This window comes from Myxocyprinus asiaticus, chromosome 4 (assembly GCF_019703515.2).
Source record: "Myxocyprinus asiaticus isolate MX2 ecotype Aquarium Trade chromosome 4, UBuf_Myxa_2, whole genome shotgun sequence".
Classification (NCBI taxonomy): Eukaryota; Metazoa; Chordata; class Actinopteri; order Cypriniformes; family Catostomidae; genus Myxocyprinus; species Myxocyprinus asiaticus.
This window is the reverse complement of record NC_059347.1, coordinates 61,426,307-61,447,500: the sequence shown is the minus strand read 5'-3', so window position 1 is coordinate 61,447,500 and position 21,194 is coordinate 61,426,307. Positions and strand designations below refer to the sequence as shown.

The following is a 21,194-nucleotide window of genomic DNA, read 5'->3' as shown; positions in this document are numbered from 1 at the left end:
CATCCCCATCCCAAAGAAACCAAAAATCACAGGACTTAATGACTGCAGACCTGTTGCCCTGATGTCTGTGGTCATGAAGTTATTTGAGAGACTGGTGTTGGCCCACCTGAAGGACATCACTGGACCCTTTCTAGATCCCCTTCAATTTGCTTATCGAGCAAACAGGTCTGTGGATGATGCAGTCAACATGGGATTGCATCATATCCTGCAACATCTGGACAGACCAGGGACATATGCAAGGATCCTTTTTGTGGATTTCAGTTCAGCTTTCAACACCATCATCCCAGCTATACTCCAGACTAAATTACACCAACTCTCTGTTCCCACGTCTATCTGTCGTGGATTACCAGCTTCCTGACAGACAGGCAGCAGCTTATGAGACAGGGGAAACTCACTTCCAGCACCTGTACAATCAGCACTGGTGCCCCCCAGATGTGTGCTCTCCCCACTACTCTTCTCCCTCTACACCAACGACTGCATCGCCAAGGACCCCTCTGTCAAGCTCCTGAAGTTTGCAGACGACACCACTGTCATCGGCCTCATCCGAGATGACGATGAGTCTGCATACAGAAGGGAGGTTAAACAGCTGGCTGTCTGGTGCAGTCAAAACAACCTTGAGCTGAACACGCTCAAAACGGTGGAGATCATTGTGGACTTTAGGACGAACACCCCAACACTGACCCCCCTCACCATTCTAAACAGCACTGTGGCAGCAGTGGAGTCATTCAGGTTCCTGGGCACTACCATCTCACAGGACCTGAAGTGGGAGACCCACATTGACTCCATTGTGAAAAAGGCCCAGCAGAGGTTGTACTTCCTTCGCCAGTTGAGGAAGTTCAACCTGCCACAGGCGCTGCTGATACAGTTCTACTCAGCAGTCATTGAGTCTGTCCTCTGCACTTCAATAACTGTCTGGTTTGGTTCAGCTATGAAATCAGACATCAGAAGACTACAAAGGACAGTTTGGACTGCTGAGAGGATTATCGGTTGCCCCCTGCACCCCCTTCAAGAACTATACACTTCCAGAGTGAGGAAAAAGGCTGGAAAAATCACTCTGGACCCCACTCACCCTGCCCACTACCTTTTTGAACTGATGCCTTCTGGCCGACGCTTCAGAGCTCTGAGCACCAGAACCGTCAGGCACAAGAACAGTTTTTTCCCTCAGGCTATCCATCTCATCAACAGTTAAAACTGCCCCTTTGAGCAATAACTATGTGCAATACACAGTTTAGTCTTTCTTATGTTTATCCAACACATCCAACCTCTTCTGCCATTCCATTCCTCTGAGAGAAAATAAAAAAAACCTTTGCACTGTACATAACAGATTCTATTAGATTTGCACTACCCATGTGTATGTGTGTATATACGTATGTGTATAAATAGTTTTTATTTTGTATTATTATCTATGTCTTGCTGCTGTTTTTGTATGGTTATACACTGGAAGCTCCTGTCACCAAGACAAATTCCTTGTATCTAAACGGACCCTCATAAGTGGGGTCAATCTGTAAACATTAAAATACTCACTGTTTCAAAAGTATAGACTCAAGACATAAACAATATGTGTGTTAACATGATTTTACTGTGATAAAATCACTCACTAACTGCATCTGTGTAAAGTTAGACAATTTTACAACTTCATTGCCATGACGATGTAATGTCAACAAACCCTAAAGCGACTGTAAAAATGACGATTTAAACAACTACACAGCTCAAATAATACATGAGTTTTAACAGGAGAATTAACGTAAGCACTTTTATAAAATTATAAGCGTCACATTTCTGCCTTTAAACCATAAAAAAATTGACCCCATTGACTTCCATTGTAAGCGTCTCACTGGAACACACATTTGTGCTTTTTTTAAAGAAAATCAGGGACTTGGTCTAAATACATTTTTGCGGTAATCAACATTATGCCACAAATGCTGTCGATTGAGCTCAACTTGTATTGAACCCGGAATATTCCTTTAAGTCATTCAGAGGTTCGTCTCTGTGGCGCTATTAAACTCCTGTGTTTGTTTAGAATGACCCGCAAAGACCCGCCCCAACAATGTTACTCAACCAATGGGGGCGAGAGTCGAGGGCGGGACTATCTGACTGTTCGAACAACAGCAGATAGTTGTTTTGAAAACATTGTTTATGTTTGCAATTCCATTCGGTGGCGCTAGTGTCGTAGAACATGTGCAATGAAAAGATGCAGAGATAGATTTATGTAAGTGCTCTACTTGTGTCACCGTGCAGAAAACACAGTTTCTATATTTCTGAAACGGCATCAAAACATGAATACAAGCAAGTCAATGGAAATCTGAAATAATCATAGATAACAACTCTTCTTACCTTACATATGTTATGCTGTTCTTCCTGTTGTCCTTCGATTTTATGGTGTGTTTTGCTTTTAAGTAATATTACACTTTGATCATTAAAATGCACCATATGAAAGCAAATGACTTTATTTAAAAATGCTTTTTCAGCAAGATGGTCTTTCGTGATCACTTGCTGACATATTATTATATAGGCATTAAGTCTCCTATCTGCCTAAATAAACCCCCAGCTAATTACATTTTTAAATGCAGTTTAATAGATTATTCATATTATAACATTGAACATGCCAGAGTTTGATATGCGTGTTCAGGGAGTTTTATATGCATACGGGTCAGTTAATGAGCTTCGGCTGTTCAGACCAGTATCTCATATACTGGTATAACCTACCAAAAAAAATCTGATTTGAGCAGAAAATCAGATTGGGTCACATACAGCTGCGGTGTGAACCTAGCCTATGTGGTTGCTAGGGTTTTCTGAGTATTCGCGAGGTGTGCTGTACGTTGCAATATATTGTTCATTTTATTATGTGAGACTATGAGGTCTTCAATTCCACAGCTGCACACTTGAATATCAGCTGTCAAACGTCCTGACTGGTACACACTCAATAATAAAACAATTACGTTTCTAATTGGTTGCACAGGCTTTTATTGTGACACATAGAGGTAATTCACAACCTGACAGCTCATTTATTCTTGTGTACATGCATGCAGATCACATCTGGATGCTACTAATGTGTCGCTCTCAACAGATCGTAGACCGTACACTGTCTCATCTCGTCCCCGGTGCTGAGACAGCCTCCATCTGTCGAGCGGTTCATGTTGCCATGAGCGACTGCAGGGTGACTGTATGGAGTGACCATTTCTAGAGCTTATTCTCGCGGGAGACGCTGCATATAGCGCAAATCTGCTGTCAGCCTGTCATGTGACATCAGTGGCGGTTTCACTCGAGTTATCACCACTTGAACAGGCTGGATGTGTGTGTGGTGGCTAAAGCTTTTTACTATTAATCGATCCAGTCCATTAGGTGGCGATATGCACGAAGAATGTGAATCACCCACCAAAAAAAAGAAGAAAGTGAAAGTGGAGATTGATAGTAAAAAAAGGACTTAAATATTGATCTGTTTCTCACCCACACCTATCATATCACTCCTGAAGACATGGATTAAACCACTGGAGTCATATGGATTACTTTTAAGATGCATTTATGTGCTTTTTGGAGCTTCAAAGTTCTGGTCACCATTCACTTGCATTGTATGGACATACAGAGCTGAAATATTCTTCTAAAAATCTTCATTTGTGTTCTGCAGAAGAAAGAAAGTCATACACATCTGGGATGGCATGAGGGTGAGTAAATGATGAGAGATTTTTCATTTTTGGGTGAACTGTCCCTTTAATGCACCCCTGGTAGCCACAAAGCAAAGCACTTAAAAACAACCCAGAACACTAAAGTAACCACATAGCTGCATTCACATCATATCAGAATGATCGTAATAAATTATTTCACTAGACAAACACTTCAAATCTCTCTTTTCTCTCCCCAAATCCTCACTCGTGTCTTTCCCCAAGTCTATTTGAAGAATATGTTTCTTTATATTTAATTGTTAACAATTATAAATGAAGTCTGAATCGTCCATCAGTGTTCTAAAAATAATGAAAAATCTTTCAGGTAATGCAATCTCTGAGAATAGAGCCTTCCACAGTGTCTTGGTTCCTCCAAAGGTTTCTTCCTCTGCTAAATCCTAACATCTTAGGGGCCGTTCACACCGAACATATTTTTGCAAGGCATCTCGCTGTTTTCTCAGCGCAGCGTTCGTTGTGTCAAGTTAAAACTTCAGCCGTTAAAAACGCATCTGGAGACACCAGCGTTCTGCTCTATTTGTGGCGCTGCGTCTAGCTTTTTTTTTGTGCAAGTGCGTGTTTGATGTGAACAGCCCCTTAGGGAGTTTTTCCTTGCCACTGTTGCCTTTGGCTTGCTCACTGAGGGGATTGTAACTTTTCTATTTTCTTTAAAGCTGCTTTGGTACAATATGTTTCGTAAAAAGCATAATAAAACTGAATTAAATCGGTTTCAGTCATAAGTATGAAATGACTTCTTCAACAATCTGCTCAATACTGTATCACTTCATTAATTCACCTCTTGCACAGTATTGAAAAATAAAGAAACAGTAGAGCAGCGTTTTCCTCCACCAAAAACGTCGACTTTTGAAAATGCTCCAACTGCATTCTTTGGAAAACAATGATGTTCGGAAACTGAAAATGGATTTCTCAAATTTTTAAATACTGTTTTAATGTGAAAAATTCATAATAAATGTGAAGTATTTGATTAAAATGAATCAGGAGTGTGAACAATACAATAAAAACAACAATTTGGTAAATGGAAAAGCAACTTTGCCATTATTTAAACTAATTTTTATTCTTAGCAGGGTAAAAACATATCTTGTACCATGTGACAGATTGCCCGTGTTCTTCTGTTTGAGAGGAAAGACCCTAAAACATGCCATGCAGGGGTGAGACAGGCACATGCCTCAGTCTTGACCTTTGACCTGGACTGAGAGACATACTGCTGAGAGCGTGGAGGTGTTCTGGCCTTCGACCTGCAGCCTTTTCCAATGAGCGTTGTTAAGAGGATCCATTCTCTTTGTGTTCATTACAGCGTTGTGTCTCACCTTAAAGGTACAGTTCACCCAATAAAGAACATTTTGTCGTCATTTATTCACCCCCATGTTGTTCCAACCTTTAAGACTTCCTCTCCTCTGTGGAACACAAAAGGAAATGCCTCAGTCACCATTTACGTTCATTGTATGAAAAGAAGATGCAATTAAAGTGAAAGTGACTGAGACTGTCGGACATTCTGTGGTGTTACGATGCTAGAATGTTGTGGGTGGTTGCCAGGGCGTTGCTGTGCAGCTGCGGTGCTTGGAATGGGTTTTAGTGCGTTGCTCTAGTTAATATGGTATTTTGAGTGGTATTTAGCATGTTACTATCTGGTTGCTATGGTGATCTGAGTGGTTTTTAGAGCATTGCTATGTGGTTGCTAGGGTGTTCGGAGTGATTTTTAGTGCATTGCTAAGTGGTTGCCATGGTGTTCTGAGTGGTTTTAAGGGTGTTGCTGTGTGGTTGCTAGGGTGATCTGAGTGGGTGCTAGGGTGTTGTTATGTGGTTGTGATGGTGTTCTGAGTGGTTTTAAGGGTGTTGCTATGTGGTTGCTAGGGTGATCTGAGTGGTTGTTAGGTTGTTGTTATGTGGTTGCGATGGTGTTCTGAGTGGTTTTAAGGGTGTTGCTATATGGTTGCTAGGGTGGTCTGAGTGGTTTTTAGGGTGTTGCTATGTGGTTGCTAGGTTTTTCTGATTTATTTTTAGTGCATTGCTAAGTGGTTGCCATGGTGTTCTGAGTGGTTTTAAGGGTGTTGCTATGTTGTTGCTAGGGTGTTCTGAGTGGTTTTAAGGGTGTTGCTATGTGGTTTCTAGAGTGTTCTGAGTGGTTTTAAGGGTGTTGCTATGTGGTTGCTAGGGTTTTCTGAGTGATTTTTAGTGCGTTGCTAAGTGGTTGCCATGGTGTTCTGAGTGGTTTTAAGGGTATTGCTAGATATTGCTACGCCGATGAAATGCAGCTGTACTTGTCTTTCCGGCCCAACGACATCACAGTGACTGCTTGAATCTCTGCCTGTTTGGCAGACATCTCGGCCTGGATGAAGGAACACCACCTGCAACTTAACGCAACCAAGACCGAGCTCCTCGTCTTTCCAGCCAACCCTGCTGTTGAACACAACATCACCGTGCAGCTGGGTTCAACTACAGTAACACCTTCCAAAACAGTCAGGAATCTAGAGGTAACCATCGATAACAAACTAAATTTCACAGACCTCATCTCAAAGACAGCACAATCATGTAGACTCTACAATATCAGGAAGATAAGACCCTTCCTCTCTGAACATGCCACACAACTGCTTGTTCAGTCACTTGTCATATCTAGACTGGACTACTGTAACGCTCTCATTGCAGACCTCCCTGCATGTGCAATTAGACCCCTGCAAATGATCCATAATGCAGCAGCACGTCTGGTCTTTAATGAACCAAAGAGAGCTCATGTTACACCACTCCTTGTCTCTCTTCACTGGCTGCCGGTTGATGCACGTATCAAGTTCAAGTCTCTGATACTGGCATACAGAACAGTCACTGGGTCTGCTCCAGCATACCTAAAATCATTTCTGCAGAGCTACGCGCCCACTAGAAGTCTGCGGTCGGCTAAGGAACGTCGCCCTGTTGTACCAACACAAAGAGGCACCAAAACACTTTCCCGGACTTTCAGCTTCATCATACCGCATTGGTGGAATGACCTTCCCAACTCCATCCGTGAAGCTGACTCACTTTCTGTCTTCAAAAACGACTAAAAACACATCTGTTCCATGAGCACTAAACCAGTCACTAAAAAAAATAAAATAAAATAAAAATAATTCCTGTTGCACTTTAATCTGTTTTGAATGCTATTCTGATGCTAGTGAAACTTGTAATATAGCACTTTTCGTACCACTGTCTCCTTAAGATGATTCACTTATGTGTTCCTCTTCTGTAAGTTGCTTTGGTTAAAAGCGTCTGCCAAATTAATAAATGTAAATGTAAATATATTGCTATGTGGTTGCAATGGTGTTCTGAGTGGTTTTTAGTGCATTGCTAAGTGGTTGCCATGGTGTTCTGAGTAGTTTTAGTGCGTTGCTAAGTGGTTGCCATGATGTTCTGAGTGGTTTTAAGGGTGTTGCTATGTGGTTGCTGGGGTGTTCTGAGTGGTTTTTAGTGCATTGCTAAGTGGTTGCCATGGTGTTCTGAGTGGTTTTAATGCATTGCTAAGTGGTTGCCATGATGTTCTGAGTGGTTTTATGGGTGTTGCTATGTGGTTGCGAGGGTGTTCTGAGTGATTTTTAGTGCGTTGCTAAGTGGTTGCTAGGGTGTTCGGAGTGGTTTTAAGGGTGTTGCTATGTGGTTGCGATGGTGTTCTGAGTGGTTTTTAGTGCGTTGGGTAGGTGGTTGCGATGGTGTTCTCAGTGGTTTTAAGGGTGTTGCTAAGTGGTTGCCATGGTGTTCTGAGTGGTTTAAGGGTGTTGCTATGTGGTTGCCATGGTGTTCTGAGTGGTTTAAGGGCGTTGCTATGTGGTTGCTAGTGTTTTCTGAGTTGTTTTTAGGACGTTGCTATGTGGTTGCTAGGGTATTCTGAGTGATTTTTAGTGCGTTGCTAATGGTTGCGATGGTGTTCTGAGTGGTTTTTAGGGTGTTACTATGTGTTTTCTAGGGTGTTCTGAGTGGTTTTAATGCATTGCTATATAGATAGTATGTGGTTGCTACGTGTTTTTTGCTAAGCTAATTTAAATCGTCCATCAGTGTTCTCAACATTAGAAAAAAATAATAATAATTCAGCTAACACAAACTGAGGAGGAGAGCTTCCACAGTGTCTTGGTTTCTCCAAAGGTTTCTTCCTCTGCTAAATCGTAACATCTAAGGGGCTGTTCACACCAAACTTATTTTTACACCGTGACTTGCTGTTATCTCAGCACAACATTTCTTAGACTCTGTGTTAAAACTTCAGCTGTTAGAAACACATCTGGAGACACCTGCGTTTTCTCTACGTGTGGCACTGTGTCTAGCTTTTTTAGCGCAAGGACGTGTTTGATGTGAACAGCCCCTTAGGGAGTTGCCACTGCTGCCTAACGTCTCCTTTCGTGTTCCACATTTTTGGGTGAAGTGTATTTTTTTCCTATAAAGACATATTTATCATCAAGTAGTCTCACCAGTCCCGAGTCCTCTCCTGAAACAAAGATCTTATTGTTGCCAATGTGAATTACTGTTGAAACGCAGCCATAAACGTCAACCACCGTCCAAAAATTAGAGCACTGAATCAACGTTTCGCTGATTATTTATACTGTAATGCAGCCACGTAATTACAGACTCAAGCTGAGAAGTGAGAGCATATGTTGTTCAGATGATATTGACATTGTGATCTTTGTTTAGATTTGCAGTCTCAATTCTCATCTATTGAGCTGCCTTGCTGTTTTCATTCTACATAGGAAGCTACCTTCTTAGACAGCATCCTAACCTGAATGGAACCTCAAAAGTGACTGATTTGAAATTAGTTTTTATTATTTTTTCACACAGAACAATTACTTTAATACACCTCTACCATGATAAACATGTTTTCAATTTCTGTGTACCAAGTTGTTTTGATATTTTTTCTGGGACTTAAAATCAAAAATTTACAAGTGGTGAAAATTCTTGAAAAAAGAAATGTTGGCATAAGTAGTTTGGAATTATCTTTGTTTTTATTATTTTTTATTTTATTTACATTATTAATATTTGAAAAATGCTGCTACATCAAAAAAAGTCATTTTCTAAATGAGTATTTTGGTTATTCTTTCCAGTAAAAATATCAAAATATTCTGAAAACAAGATATATTTACATAACAAGCAGTGGCATAAGATATTAAGTCTTGTTTTAGAGAAATCTGACTAAATTGAGTAAACTTTATGCTTAAAACAAGAGAAAAAAATCTGCTAATGGGGTAAGAAAAATGTACTTGTTTTTCCTTTGAATTAAGTTTATTTATTTATTTATTTTTACCCCATTGGCAAACAGATTTTTCTTATTTTAAGCATAAACCTCACTAAATTTAGTAAGATTTATCTAAAAAAAAAAAAAAAAAAAAAAAAGACAAAATATGTTATGACAAGAAAATATATTTTGTTTTAAAAATGTTTAGATATTTTTAGTGGAAAACTATTTTTTATTTTATTTTTATTTTTTTTTTGCAATACACCAAGTCAAAGTCAGGTGGTGTAAACAACATGAAGGTAGCCAATATGTTGTTGTGTGACCACAAAAATAAATAAATAAATAAATAAATAAATAAATAAAACAGCGAGGATGCCTTTAGACCCTCAAGACTGTGCGTGAAGTTTTAAAAAACAATATCTGATATTTTGACACTGAATTTATGATATTTTTGTCTCAAAAATTCAAGATATTTATAAAAAAATAAATAAAAAATACCTTAAAATATTTTAATATTTTAAACTTTTTTTAAATGAATGATTAAGTTGTGTACACTCTCATGTATTCGAGGTGGAAGGAAATTATTTAAATACATTTTACTTGATGCTTGGACTGCACGATTATGACGAAAATCATAATTGATGATTATTTTGCTCGATATTGTAATTACGATTATTCATTTAGATTAAAATGCTTTTTGTGGGGCAACTGCATGCCATGTTCTCTATGTAGGCTACACATCCAAAACAAGTTCCTTGTGGGTTACATCACATGACATTTTAACGGTATTCAATCCATGTTTTGCTAGAAAATGTTGCAAATACTTTTTAAAAAATGGACACAAAGATTACATTTCTAATAAATTGACACGTGTTTTAAAGTGGGTTGTTAAAAGACTTCTCATTTTTATCATCTCAGACACCCTGATTTGTTTTGTGACTCATTGTTAGATGTGGAGTGTGTGTTTAACAGCTATTGTCTGTCTGAGTGATTGAACGCTTGTGCTGTTTTCACACAGACGCTTTATCTCGATCCAGGAAAACGTGCTATTCCTCTAAGGTCATTCCAGGAAGGACATACGCACACACATTCAGAGGGAAGATGGGGATCTAATTTCCCCTTGACGTTAAATCCGGGTATATGTGCGCTCCATCAGTCCTTTGGAGTTCAGCTCTAGATTCTCCACCAACACTAAACTCCTTAATTTAGACTGAAATCACTCCATTTGATGAATTCACTTTAAACGTGTAGGCGTGTGTGTGTGTGTGTGTGTGTGTGTGTGTGTTTGTGTGTGTGTTTGTGTGTACTATGTACAAGCAGTGTAAATTCAATAGTACTGAATTGCTCTTAGTAACTAATGTGCAACAAACCAACAGTTTGTTTCAGTTTTCTCTGTATGAAAGAATGACTTTGTTCCAGAGGCTTCATAAAACCAGAGATGCTCTGAAATTAATTGTACATAATACAGAGTTGCTCAGTAGATAAAGGAATAGTGAAAACACCCTCATGCCATCCCAGATGTGTGACTTTGTTTCTTCTGCAGAACACAAATGAAGATTTTTAGAAGAATAGCTCAGCTCTGTAGGTCCATACAATGCAAGTGAATGGTGACCAGAACTTTGAAGCTCCAAAAAGCACATAAAGGCAGCATAAAAGTACTCCATACGACTCCAGTGGTTTAATCCATGTCTTCAGAAGTGATATGATAGGTGTGGGTGAGGAACAGATCAATATTTAAGTCCTTTTTTACTATAAATCTCCACTTTCACTTTTACGTCCTTTTGTATTTGTTAATTCGCACTCTTCGTGCATATCACCCCCTACTGAGCAGGGAGGGCAATTTATTACACTATGTATGTTGTAATCATATGTCGTTTTGGTCTCATATGCTGGATTGTGAATGAGTTTCTCTCATGCTGTGTGTGATTTTCTCTTCAGTGACACATTTGATGGTTTTTCTCACTCATACTGTCCCATGTGTATCTGTGTCATTTTTCGGCAGGTGTTCTGCGTGTGGTCTCATTGAGAGTTGCATCTCTCACACTGTGTACATGTGTGTTTATGTGGTTGTGTGTGTTTGTGCATAGCATGTGCTGTGTTTGTTTATCTCACCTTGTAGTTTTCCTCTGTGTAACTTTACATTGTTAATCTCTGTCGCTGTGTGTGTGTGTGTGTGTGTGTGTGTGTGCAGTGTGAGCAGTCTCATCAGCTGCAGGAGCATGAGGAGGTGCAGGATAGAACAACGTTGCGTTATGAGGAGCGAATCACAGAGCTGCACAGCATCATTGCTGAACTCAACAAGAAGATAGACCTGCTGCAGGGCACCACAATCAGGTCTGGAACACACACACACACACACACACACACACACACACACACTTGACTATCGTCTTAAAACATGGTCCACATTACAGCATATAGAGCGCAACAGTACCTGTCCATTTTTTCAGCTGTTTTGGTTCCGGAAGTATTTTTCCCATTCATTTTTTTTCCATAGGGATTTCAAAGTACTTCATTAAAGAGTTGTAAGCCATGAACCAAACCAACCAGCTTTAATATGCATCAGACGATCAGTTTGTATCATGGCGGGGACTTCACGGTGACTTCTATTGTTTTTAAATGAAGCTTATTATATGTTCTGCACCTTAAACCATGTACAGATACCTTTTGCTGTTTGTAGACTTAAATACATATTAAAGGAATATTGTCCAATACAAGTGACGCTCAATCGACAGCATTTGTGGCATAATGTCGATTACCAAAATATTACTTTCGACTCATCCCTCCTTTAAAAAAAGCACAAATCTGTGTTCCATTGAGACACTTACAATGGAAGTCAATGGGGACAATTTTTAGAGAGTTTAAAGGCAGAAATGTGACGCTTATAATTTTATTAAAGCACATAAATTCTGTTAAAACTCGTGTATTATGTGAGCTGTAAAGTTGTTTAAATTATCATTTTTACAGTCGTTTTAGGGGTTTAGGGTTTGTTGAAATTACATCGTCATGGCAACGAAGTTATAAAATTGGCTATAAGTTATTAAGTGATTTTTCTCACAGTAAAATCATGTTAACACACATATTGTTTATGTCTTGTGTCTATACTTTTGAAACAGTGAGTATTTGAATGTTTACGAAATTGACCCCATTGACTTCCATTGTAAGTGTCTCACTGGAACACACATTTGTGCCACAAATGCTGTCCATTGATCTGAACTTGTATTGAACCTGGAATATTCCTTTAAATAGTTTTATGTCTGGGACCTGGGTAGCTCAGTGGTAAAATACACGAATCCCAGAGCGTGCTGAGTGACTCCAGCCAGGTCTCCTAAGCAACCAAATTGGCCCGGTTGCTAGGGAGGGTTGAGTCACATGGGGTAACCTCCTCGTGGTCGCTATAATGTGGTTCGCTCTAGGTGGGGTGCGTGGTGAGATGAGCGTGGTTGCCGCGATGGGTGGCGTGAAGCCTCCACACGCGCTATGTCTCCGTGGCAACGCGCTCAACAAGTCACGTGACGGTCTCAGATGCGGAGGCAACTGGGATTCGTCCTCCGCCACCCTGACTGAGGCGAATCACTACGCCACCACGAGGACTTAGAGCGCATTGGGAATTGGGCATTCCAAATTGGGAGAAAAAGGAAAAAAAAATAAAATAAAATAGTTTTATGTCTTTCCATCATTTTTAATTCGATTACATCATTCACAGTGCTTCGTGGGATTATAGATAATTCCCTCATTCCCTCACGTTTGTCTTTTTGTCTGATTTTCAAATACATTTTCAAATCAAAGATTGTAATGTTGTGATTCGCTTCGGAGCTGGTTGGTTTGGTTCATGCCACACAACTCTTTAATGATGGATTTTTTAATGATGAAATCCCTATGGGAAAAATGCTTCAGGAACCAAGATGTGTGAAAAAGTGTGCGGGCACTGTTGTGCTATACTGGCATCAGCCATTGAAAAATCCATATTGATCGTCCACAACCTGTGATGCCTTAAAATACTGTACAGACAGCAGCACTCGAGCACTACAGACACAAAACATCACCTTTACACCCCGTTTACTGTGATTTGTATGAAACAGTATGCCATGACAAATATATTGTCTTCAGTTAGAACACTGTCTGTTTCAATGTTTCTCTAAATCTTCTGAAACATCCATAAAGATAAATATTCTCTTTTCTCATCCGCTGCTTGTCTTGTCATTTGGCCTTGAAACCCAACCGGAGATAAGTGTGTACTCGAGCATGTAGTGAGCACTTATTCTGCAGATATCGCTTTCATCTTATTGAACGAACAGCACGAGAATAGCTCACGAGTCTTCAAACAGCTTATTAATATGATCTGTCTGAGTGATGAATGGATACGCAACACTTGAGTTGGTGACCTTGTGTCTGTTTCATTGGCCTGCAGTGTGTGCGTGTGCATTCGGGTGCATGTAAATGAGATGAACTTCAGGTTGAAGTGCTGCGTTTAATTAGAGACGCCTCATAAGTATGCAGCAGGACGGGCCGTTTGCGTGCACATTAGGGAAATTAGAATTTGGTGCATGACTAGAGGCCTCTATTACACTGTCTCTTAGATATCCCTGAGTCATTGCGATGTAATTTAGCGCAGTTAACGCAGCTTAAGTATTGTGCAATATTAAAGAGGATATTAAATGTTCTATGCTTGATAGCATGTGTTCCCCCTTAAAGAAATAGTTGCTGAAACTGAGAATTCGGCCTTCATTTACTCATCCTCTTGTTGTTCAAAACTTGTATGATTTTCTTTCTTTCTTAAGTGGGACACAAAAGAAGTTAGGCCTAACATTCATGCTGCTCTTTATATGCAGTGAAAGTGTTGAACTGAAAAGGGGCAAAAACTCAGTCCATATGACTCGTGTACAATATTCCAACTCTTCTGAATTCATATTATAGCTTTGTGTGAGGAACAGATGGAAATGCAATTCTTATTCTCTGTCTCTATCAGGGAGGAGGATGAGTTTTCAGAGTTGCGCTCTGATCTCAGTCACAGTCAACAGGAAGTTAACGAGGACGAGCGGAGTGTTGATCAGGACCCCGACCAGGCATCTGTGTCACCGCCTGAAAACCAGTCCACACTGGTCACTGCAGACATGGGTGAGACACAAACACCATTGAACAGGGGCGATTAGATGTGACCTTTGGGGTGGGTAACTGTTTATCTCTTTGTCGGACCAGGGGGCTCCTCCTTCAATACTTCACTTGGGTTGGTCCCCCTTGATCATGTTTCAGCGTTAGTCCAGACAGCATCAGAAGTTTCAGGGGGGCACAAGGAATATCTAGACCCCCTGTTAGTCCCGTCCGTGCAATTGAAGCACATGGAACATGTTGAATGAATAATGAAATCTGCAGGATTCGTATTTTTCCAATGCCAATTTAAAAAATGCCAGGAAGAATGCCTGAAATGCTTTTACATGATTTATAAGTGATTGAAATCTGTCAATTTTGTTTTTCATAAAGAAAATGAAGGAAATTAAGCCTGTTTTAGTAGCATTAATATTTTTTGCATTGTGACATGGTTTTCATGATAATTATATCTTGCATTATATACTTTTTTCATAATTAAGTAACCCCCCCATTCTCATTACTGTAATGCAAAAGAATAAAATAAGCAAAACTACAAATACAAATAGAAATGCCAAAAATAAGCAAAACTGTAAATACAAATAGAAATGCCAAAAATAAGCAAAACTACAAATACAAATAGAAATGCCAAAAATAAGCAAAACTGTAAATACAAATAGAAATGCCAAAAATAAGCAAAACTGTAAATACAAATAGAAATGCCAAAAATAAGCAAAACTGTAAATACAAATAGAAATGCCAAAAATAAGCAAAACTGTAAATACAAATAGAAATGCCAAAAATAAGCAAAACTACAAATACAAATAGAAATGCCAAAAATAAGCAAAACTGTAAATACAAATAGAAATGCCAAAAATAAGCAAAACTGTAAATACAAATAGAAATGCCAAAAATAAGCAAAACTACAAATACAAATAGAAATGCCAAAAATAAGCAAAACTGTAAATACAAATAGAAATGCCAAAAATAAGCAAAACTGTAACTACAAATAGAAATGCCAAAAATAAGTAAAACTGTAAATACAAATAGAAATGCCAAAAATAAGCAAAACTACAAATACAAATAGAAATGCCAAAAATAAGCAAAACTGTAAATACAAATAGAAATGCCAAAAATAAGCAAAACTGTAAATACAAATAGAAATGCCAAAAATAAGCAAAACTGTAAATACAAATAGAAATGCAAAAAATAAGCAAAACTACAAATACAAATAGAATTGCCAAAATAAGCAAAACTGTAAATACAAATAGAAATGCCAAAAATAAGCAAAACTGTAAATACAAATAGAAATGCCAAAAATAAGCAAAACTGTAAATACAAATAGAAATGCCAAAAATAAGCAAAACTACAAATACAAATAGAAATGCCAAAAATAAGCAAAACTGTAAATACAAATAGAAATGCCAAAAATAAGCAAAACTGTAAATACAAATAGAAATGCAAAAAATAAGCAAAACTAAAAATACAAATAGAATTGCCAAAATAAGCAAAACTACAAATACAAATAGAATTGCCAAAATAAGCAAAACTGTAAATACAAATAGAAATGCCAAAAATAAGCAAAACTGTAAATACAAATAGAAATGCCAAAAATAAGCAAAACTGTAAATACAAATAGAAATGCAAAAAATAAGCAAAACTACAAATACAAATAGAAATGCCAAAAATAAGCAAAACTGTAAATACAAATAGAAATGCAAAAAATAAGCAAAACTGTAAATACAAATAGAAATGCAAAAAATAAGCAAAACTACAAATACAAATAGAATTGCCAAAATAAGCAAAACTACAAATACAAATAGAAATGCCAAAAATAAGCAAAACTGTAAATACAAATAGAAATGCCAAAAATAAGCAAAACTGTAAATACAAATAGAAATGCCAAAAATAAGCAAAACTACAAATACAAATAGAAATGCCAAAAATAAGCAAAACTGTAAATACAAACAGAAATGCCAAAAATAAGCAAAACTGTAAATACAAATAGAAATGCCAAAAATAAGCAAAACTGTAAATACAAATAGAAATGCCAAAAATAAGCAAAACTACAAATACAAATAGAAATGCCAAAAATAAGCAAAACTGTAAATACAAATAGAAATGCAAAAAATAAGCAAAACTGTAAATACAAATAGAAATGCAAAAAATAAGCAAAACTACAAATACAAATAGAATTGCCAAAATAAGCAAAACTGTAAATACAAATAGAAATGCCAAAAATAAGCAAAACTGTAAATACAAATAGAAATGCAAAAAATAAGCAAAACTACAAATACAAATAGAAATGCCAAAAATAAGCAAAACTGTAAATACAAATAGAAATGCAAAAAATAAGCAAAACTGTAAATACAAATAGAAATGCAAAAAATAAGCAAAACTACAAATACAAATAGAATTGCCAAAATAAGCAAAACTACAAATACAAATAGAATTGCCAAAATAAGCAAAACTGTAAATACAAATAGAAATGCCAAAAATAAGCAAAACTGTAAATACAAATAGAAATGCCAAAAATAAGCAAAACTGTAAATACAAATAGAAATGCCAAAAATAAGCAAAACTGTAAATACAAATAGAAATGCCAAAAATAAGCAAAACTACAAATACAAATAGAAATGCCAAAAATAAGCAAAACTGTAAATACAAATAGAAATGCCAAAAATAAGCAAAACTGTAAATACAAATAGAAATGCCAAAAATAAGCAAAACTACAAATACAAATAGAAATGCCAAAAATAAGCAAAACTGTAAATACAAATAGAAATGCCAAAAATAAGCAAAACTACAAATACAAATAGAAATGCCAAAAATAAGCAAAACTACAAATACAAATAGAAATGCCAAAAATAAGCAAAACTGTAAATACAAATAGAAATGCCAAAAATAAGCAAAACTACAAATACAAATAGAAATGCCAAAAATAAGCAAAACTACAAATACAAATACAAATAGAAATGCCAAAAATAAGCAAAACTGTAAATACAAATAGAAATGCCAAAAATAAGCAAAACTACAAATACAAATAGAAATGCCAAAAATAAGCAAAACTGTAAATACAAATAGAAATGCCAAAAATAAGCAAAACTACAAATACAAATAGAAATGCCAAAAATAAGCAAAACTGTAAATACAAATAGAAATGCCAAAAATAAGCAAAACTGTAAATACAAATAGAAATGCCAAAAATAAGCAAAACTGTAAATACAAATAGAAATGCCAAAAATAAGCAAAACTGTAAATACAAATAGAAATGCCAAAAATAAGCAAAATCTGTAAATACAAATAGAAATGCCAAAAATAAGCAAAACTGTAAATACAAATAGAAATGCCAAAAATAAGCAAAACTGTAAATACAAATAGAAATGCCAAAAATAAGCAAAACTGTAAATACAAATAGAAATGCCAAAAATAAGCAAAACTGTAAATACAAATAGAAATGCCAAAAATAAGCAAAACTGTAAATACAAATAGAAATGCCAAAAATAAGCAAAACTGTAAATACAAATAGAAATGCCAAAAATAAGCAAAACTACAAATACAAATAGAAATGCCAAAAATAAGCAAAACTACAAATACAAATAGAAATGCCAAAAATAAGCAAAACTGTAAATACAAATAGAAATGCCAAAAATAAGCAAAACTGTAAATACAAATAGAAATGCCAAAAATAAGCAAAACTACAAATACAAATAGAAATGCCAAAAATAAGCAAAACTGTAAATACAAATAGAAATGCCAAAAATAAGCAAAACTGTAAATACAAATAGAAATGCCAAAAATAAGCAAAACTGTAAATACAAATAGAATTGCCAAAATAAGCAAAACTGTAAATACAAATAGAATTGCCAAAATAAGCAAAACTGTAAATACAAATAGAAATGCCAAAAATAAGCAAAACTGTAAATACAAATAGAAATGCCAAAAATAAGCAAAACTGTAAATACAAATAGAATTGCCAAAATAAGCAAAACTGTAAATACAAATAGAATTGCCAAAATAAGCAAAACTGTAAATACAAATAGAAATGCCAAAAATAAGCAAAACTGTAAATACAAATAGAAATGCAAAAAATAAGCAGAACTACAAATACAAATAGAATTGCCAAAATAAGCAAAACTGTAAATACAAATAGAAATGCCAAAATAAGCAAAACTGTAAATACAAATAGAAATGCAAAAAATAAGCAAAACTACAAATACAAATAGAAATGCCAAAATAAGCAAAACTACAAATACAAATAGAAATGCCAAAATAAGCAAAACTGTAAATACAAATAGAAATGCCAAAATAAGCAAAACTATAAATACAAATAAAAATACAAATAGAAATACTAAAAATAAACAAAACTATAAATAAAAAATAGAAATACAAAAAATAAACAAAACCATAAATACAAATAAAAATGCCAAAAATAAGCAAAACTATAAATACAAATAGAAATACCAAAATAAACAAAACTATAAATAAAAAATAGAAATGCAAAAAATAAGCAAAACTATAAATACAAAATAGAAATGCAAAAAATAAGCAAAACTGTAAATACAAATAGAAATGCCAAAAATAAGCAAAACTATAAATACAAATAAAAATGCCAAAAATAAGCAAAACTATAAATACAAATAGATATACCAAAATAAACAAAACTATAAATAAAAAATAGAAATGCAAAAAATAAGCAAAACTGTAAATACAAATAAAATAGGCAAAACTATAAATACAAGTAGAAATGCAAAAAATAAAACCGTATTAAAATATAAACCGTAATAGTATAAAAATAAGTCTCCTATGAAAGATCAACCTTTGAGCCAGAGGAAAATAAAGATTATATTAAAGATTAGAAATAAAAATTCCCTGATATCTCGAGTAACGTTGTGACACTTGAATCCTTTTTGTAACCTTCCCTGTGAGTGTGTACATGTTCACATGAACTTAATAGAAATTGATTTGCTCTTCTATGACGCTCAGCCTTCACAAAGAGAAATGGACTCATTGAGTGTGGGTATTATTGTGTTTTTGTCATCTTGAGGGTGTTGTCTTTTGTTATTCCACTTGACCAGCATGATACACTCAAGGCAAACACTGTTAAAGCCCTGAGCAGTCAGTCAGATTGCTCTGAATCTCACCGTCAAATGGCATTTTTCATGTGGGAACAATTCCAGTGTGCATCACTCTCATCTGTGAAGGGAAGTGGCTGTTTTATTAGAGATTCACATTCAAGGAGCTCTGTTGGCATGCATTGCTCAAGCATTAGTATCCTAAGAGACTGTTTGTAGTACATACCATTCACACCGTACACTCCTTTTTCTGTTGTTTTTTAATATAAATGTGCTAGATGAACGTCTTTTGCCGTTGCGTCACGTCCGGCTGTTTTTTCAGCATCAGTACATGTTTTTTAGATGCTTTGTCAGGAGTAAAAAAAGAATGTAAATTTTTCAAATTTCCACTCAAAACACCTGTGTTCTGTTACATGTGTTGCTCTGTATCTAGCTTTTTTAGCGCAACGTGATTGGTCTTAAAGGAATAATCCGGTTTCAATACAAGTTAAGCTCAAACGACAGCATTTCTGGCATAATGTGTTTTTTTTTTGGTTGTAGCTCAGCGAGTATTGACACTGACTATCACCACTGGAGTCGCGAGTTTGAATCCAGGGCGTGCTGAGTGACTCCAGCCAGGTCTCCTAAGCAACCAAATTGGCCCGGTTGCTAGGGAGGGTAGAGTCACATGGGGTAACCTCCTCGTGGTTGTGATTAGTGGTTCTCGCTCTCAATGGGGCGTGTGGTGAGTTGTGCGTGGATCGTGGAGAGTAGCATGAGCCTCCACATGCTGTGAGTCTCCGCGGTGTCATGCACAACGAGTCACGTGATAAGATGCACGGATTGACGATCTCAGAAGCGGAGGCAACTGAGACTTGTCCTCCACCACCCGGATTGAGGTGAGTAACCGCACCGCCATGAGGACCTACTTAGTAGTGGGAATTGGGCATTCCAAATTGGGAGAAAAGGGGAGAAAAAAAAAAGAAAAAAATATGTAGAAATAAATGGTTTACGTTATACTCTTTTACAGATTTATTCTAAAAGATTTTTGTTTTATTGCAATGTCACGGGTGTCCTTTAATTGAGCAGTGATTATCACGAGCACAGATTGAGCTTAATACAGAACCAAACCTCAAAGTTCTGTCATTAATATGCTGAATAGTATTTCTAATTGTTTTGAATGATTCTGTAGGGCTCGAGCGAGTGGTTCTGTGTGCTGATCCAGAACTTTTCCCATGAACGTTCAGGATGCACTTATTAACATTAATCCAGCTCTGAATCAGTAAACATATGAGTAGAATTATCATTCAGCACAAGCACCCATTCGAATGCAAACCCACTTGTGTTTATCGTTAATGTAAGTTTTATTGACGTATCAACTTTAACTCAGATATAAAATGATAGTGGATAACAAAGTGCACATCATTTGGCCTTGAATGAATTTAATGAGAAACATTTGAGAACTTTTGACTTCAGACGTTTGAATCCGAGCACAGTTTAAAAGATTATTGAGGTCTTAACATAGAAAAAGCAGTCCATCATATTATGGAAGTCAAAGATAATGGAATCTAAGGACACAGAACCATAAAGTGGACCTAAAGTTTGTAGTGTGTCCTCCATAGATAACTGCAGTGACCTGAACTCAGAGCTGCAGCGGGTTCTTATGGGGTTGGAGAGCGTCGTGTGCGGCCGTAAGAAGAGCACGTGTAGCCTGTCTGTGGCTGAGGTGGACAGACACATCGAGCAGCTGACCACCACCAGCGAACACTGTGATCTGGCCATCAAGGTAACGCAAAGACATGTAGACACAAGGAGGTACTAGAATGGCCACAGTCCATTCACCATCCGTCTGATGCACTTCAAAAATCACAATTAACCGACAGCAATGCAACTTCCAGGAGTCAGGGTTGCCAGATCTGTCAGACAATAAAATTGCATTGAAAAGGAACCCTGCACTTCTTAAGGAAGAACTAATCTCTGGATTTGTCAAAGTTTGCCAGCTTAGTGGCATCAAATCTTTAAAGGTACCAAATTGAAACAGTACAGTACAATACTGAAGTAGGACTAGTCACTGGGTTCGCCAGTGCCATCAGAGCTTTGAAAGATATTTGGTATCGCTGAAGAACTCATTTCATATTTATACCCAACCACTCCATTCTCGTATTATCAATAATTCAGTACAGGGCGTTGAAGATGAGT

At 36.7% G+C, this 21,194-nt stretch overlaps 1 protein-coding gene across 1 annotated transcript in view; it reads left to right on the top strand.

Annotated features, from left to right (window-relative positions):
* LOC127433207 (colorectal mutant cancer protein-like) overlaps window positions 1–21,194 on the top strand; it is a 104,612-nt gene that overhangs the window by 22,259 nt on the left and 61,159 nt on the right. Inside the window, exons 3-5 of the mRNA XM_051684936.1 lie at window positions 11,048–11,190; window positions 13,826–13,974; window positions 20,618–20,781. Coding sequence (XP_051540896.1) covers window positions 11,048–11,190; window positions 13,826–13,974; window positions 20,618–20,781 — 456 coding nt within the window. The remainder of the gene's footprint in view (window positions 1–11,047; window positions 11,191–13,825; window positions 13,975–20,617; window positions 20,782–21,194) is intronic.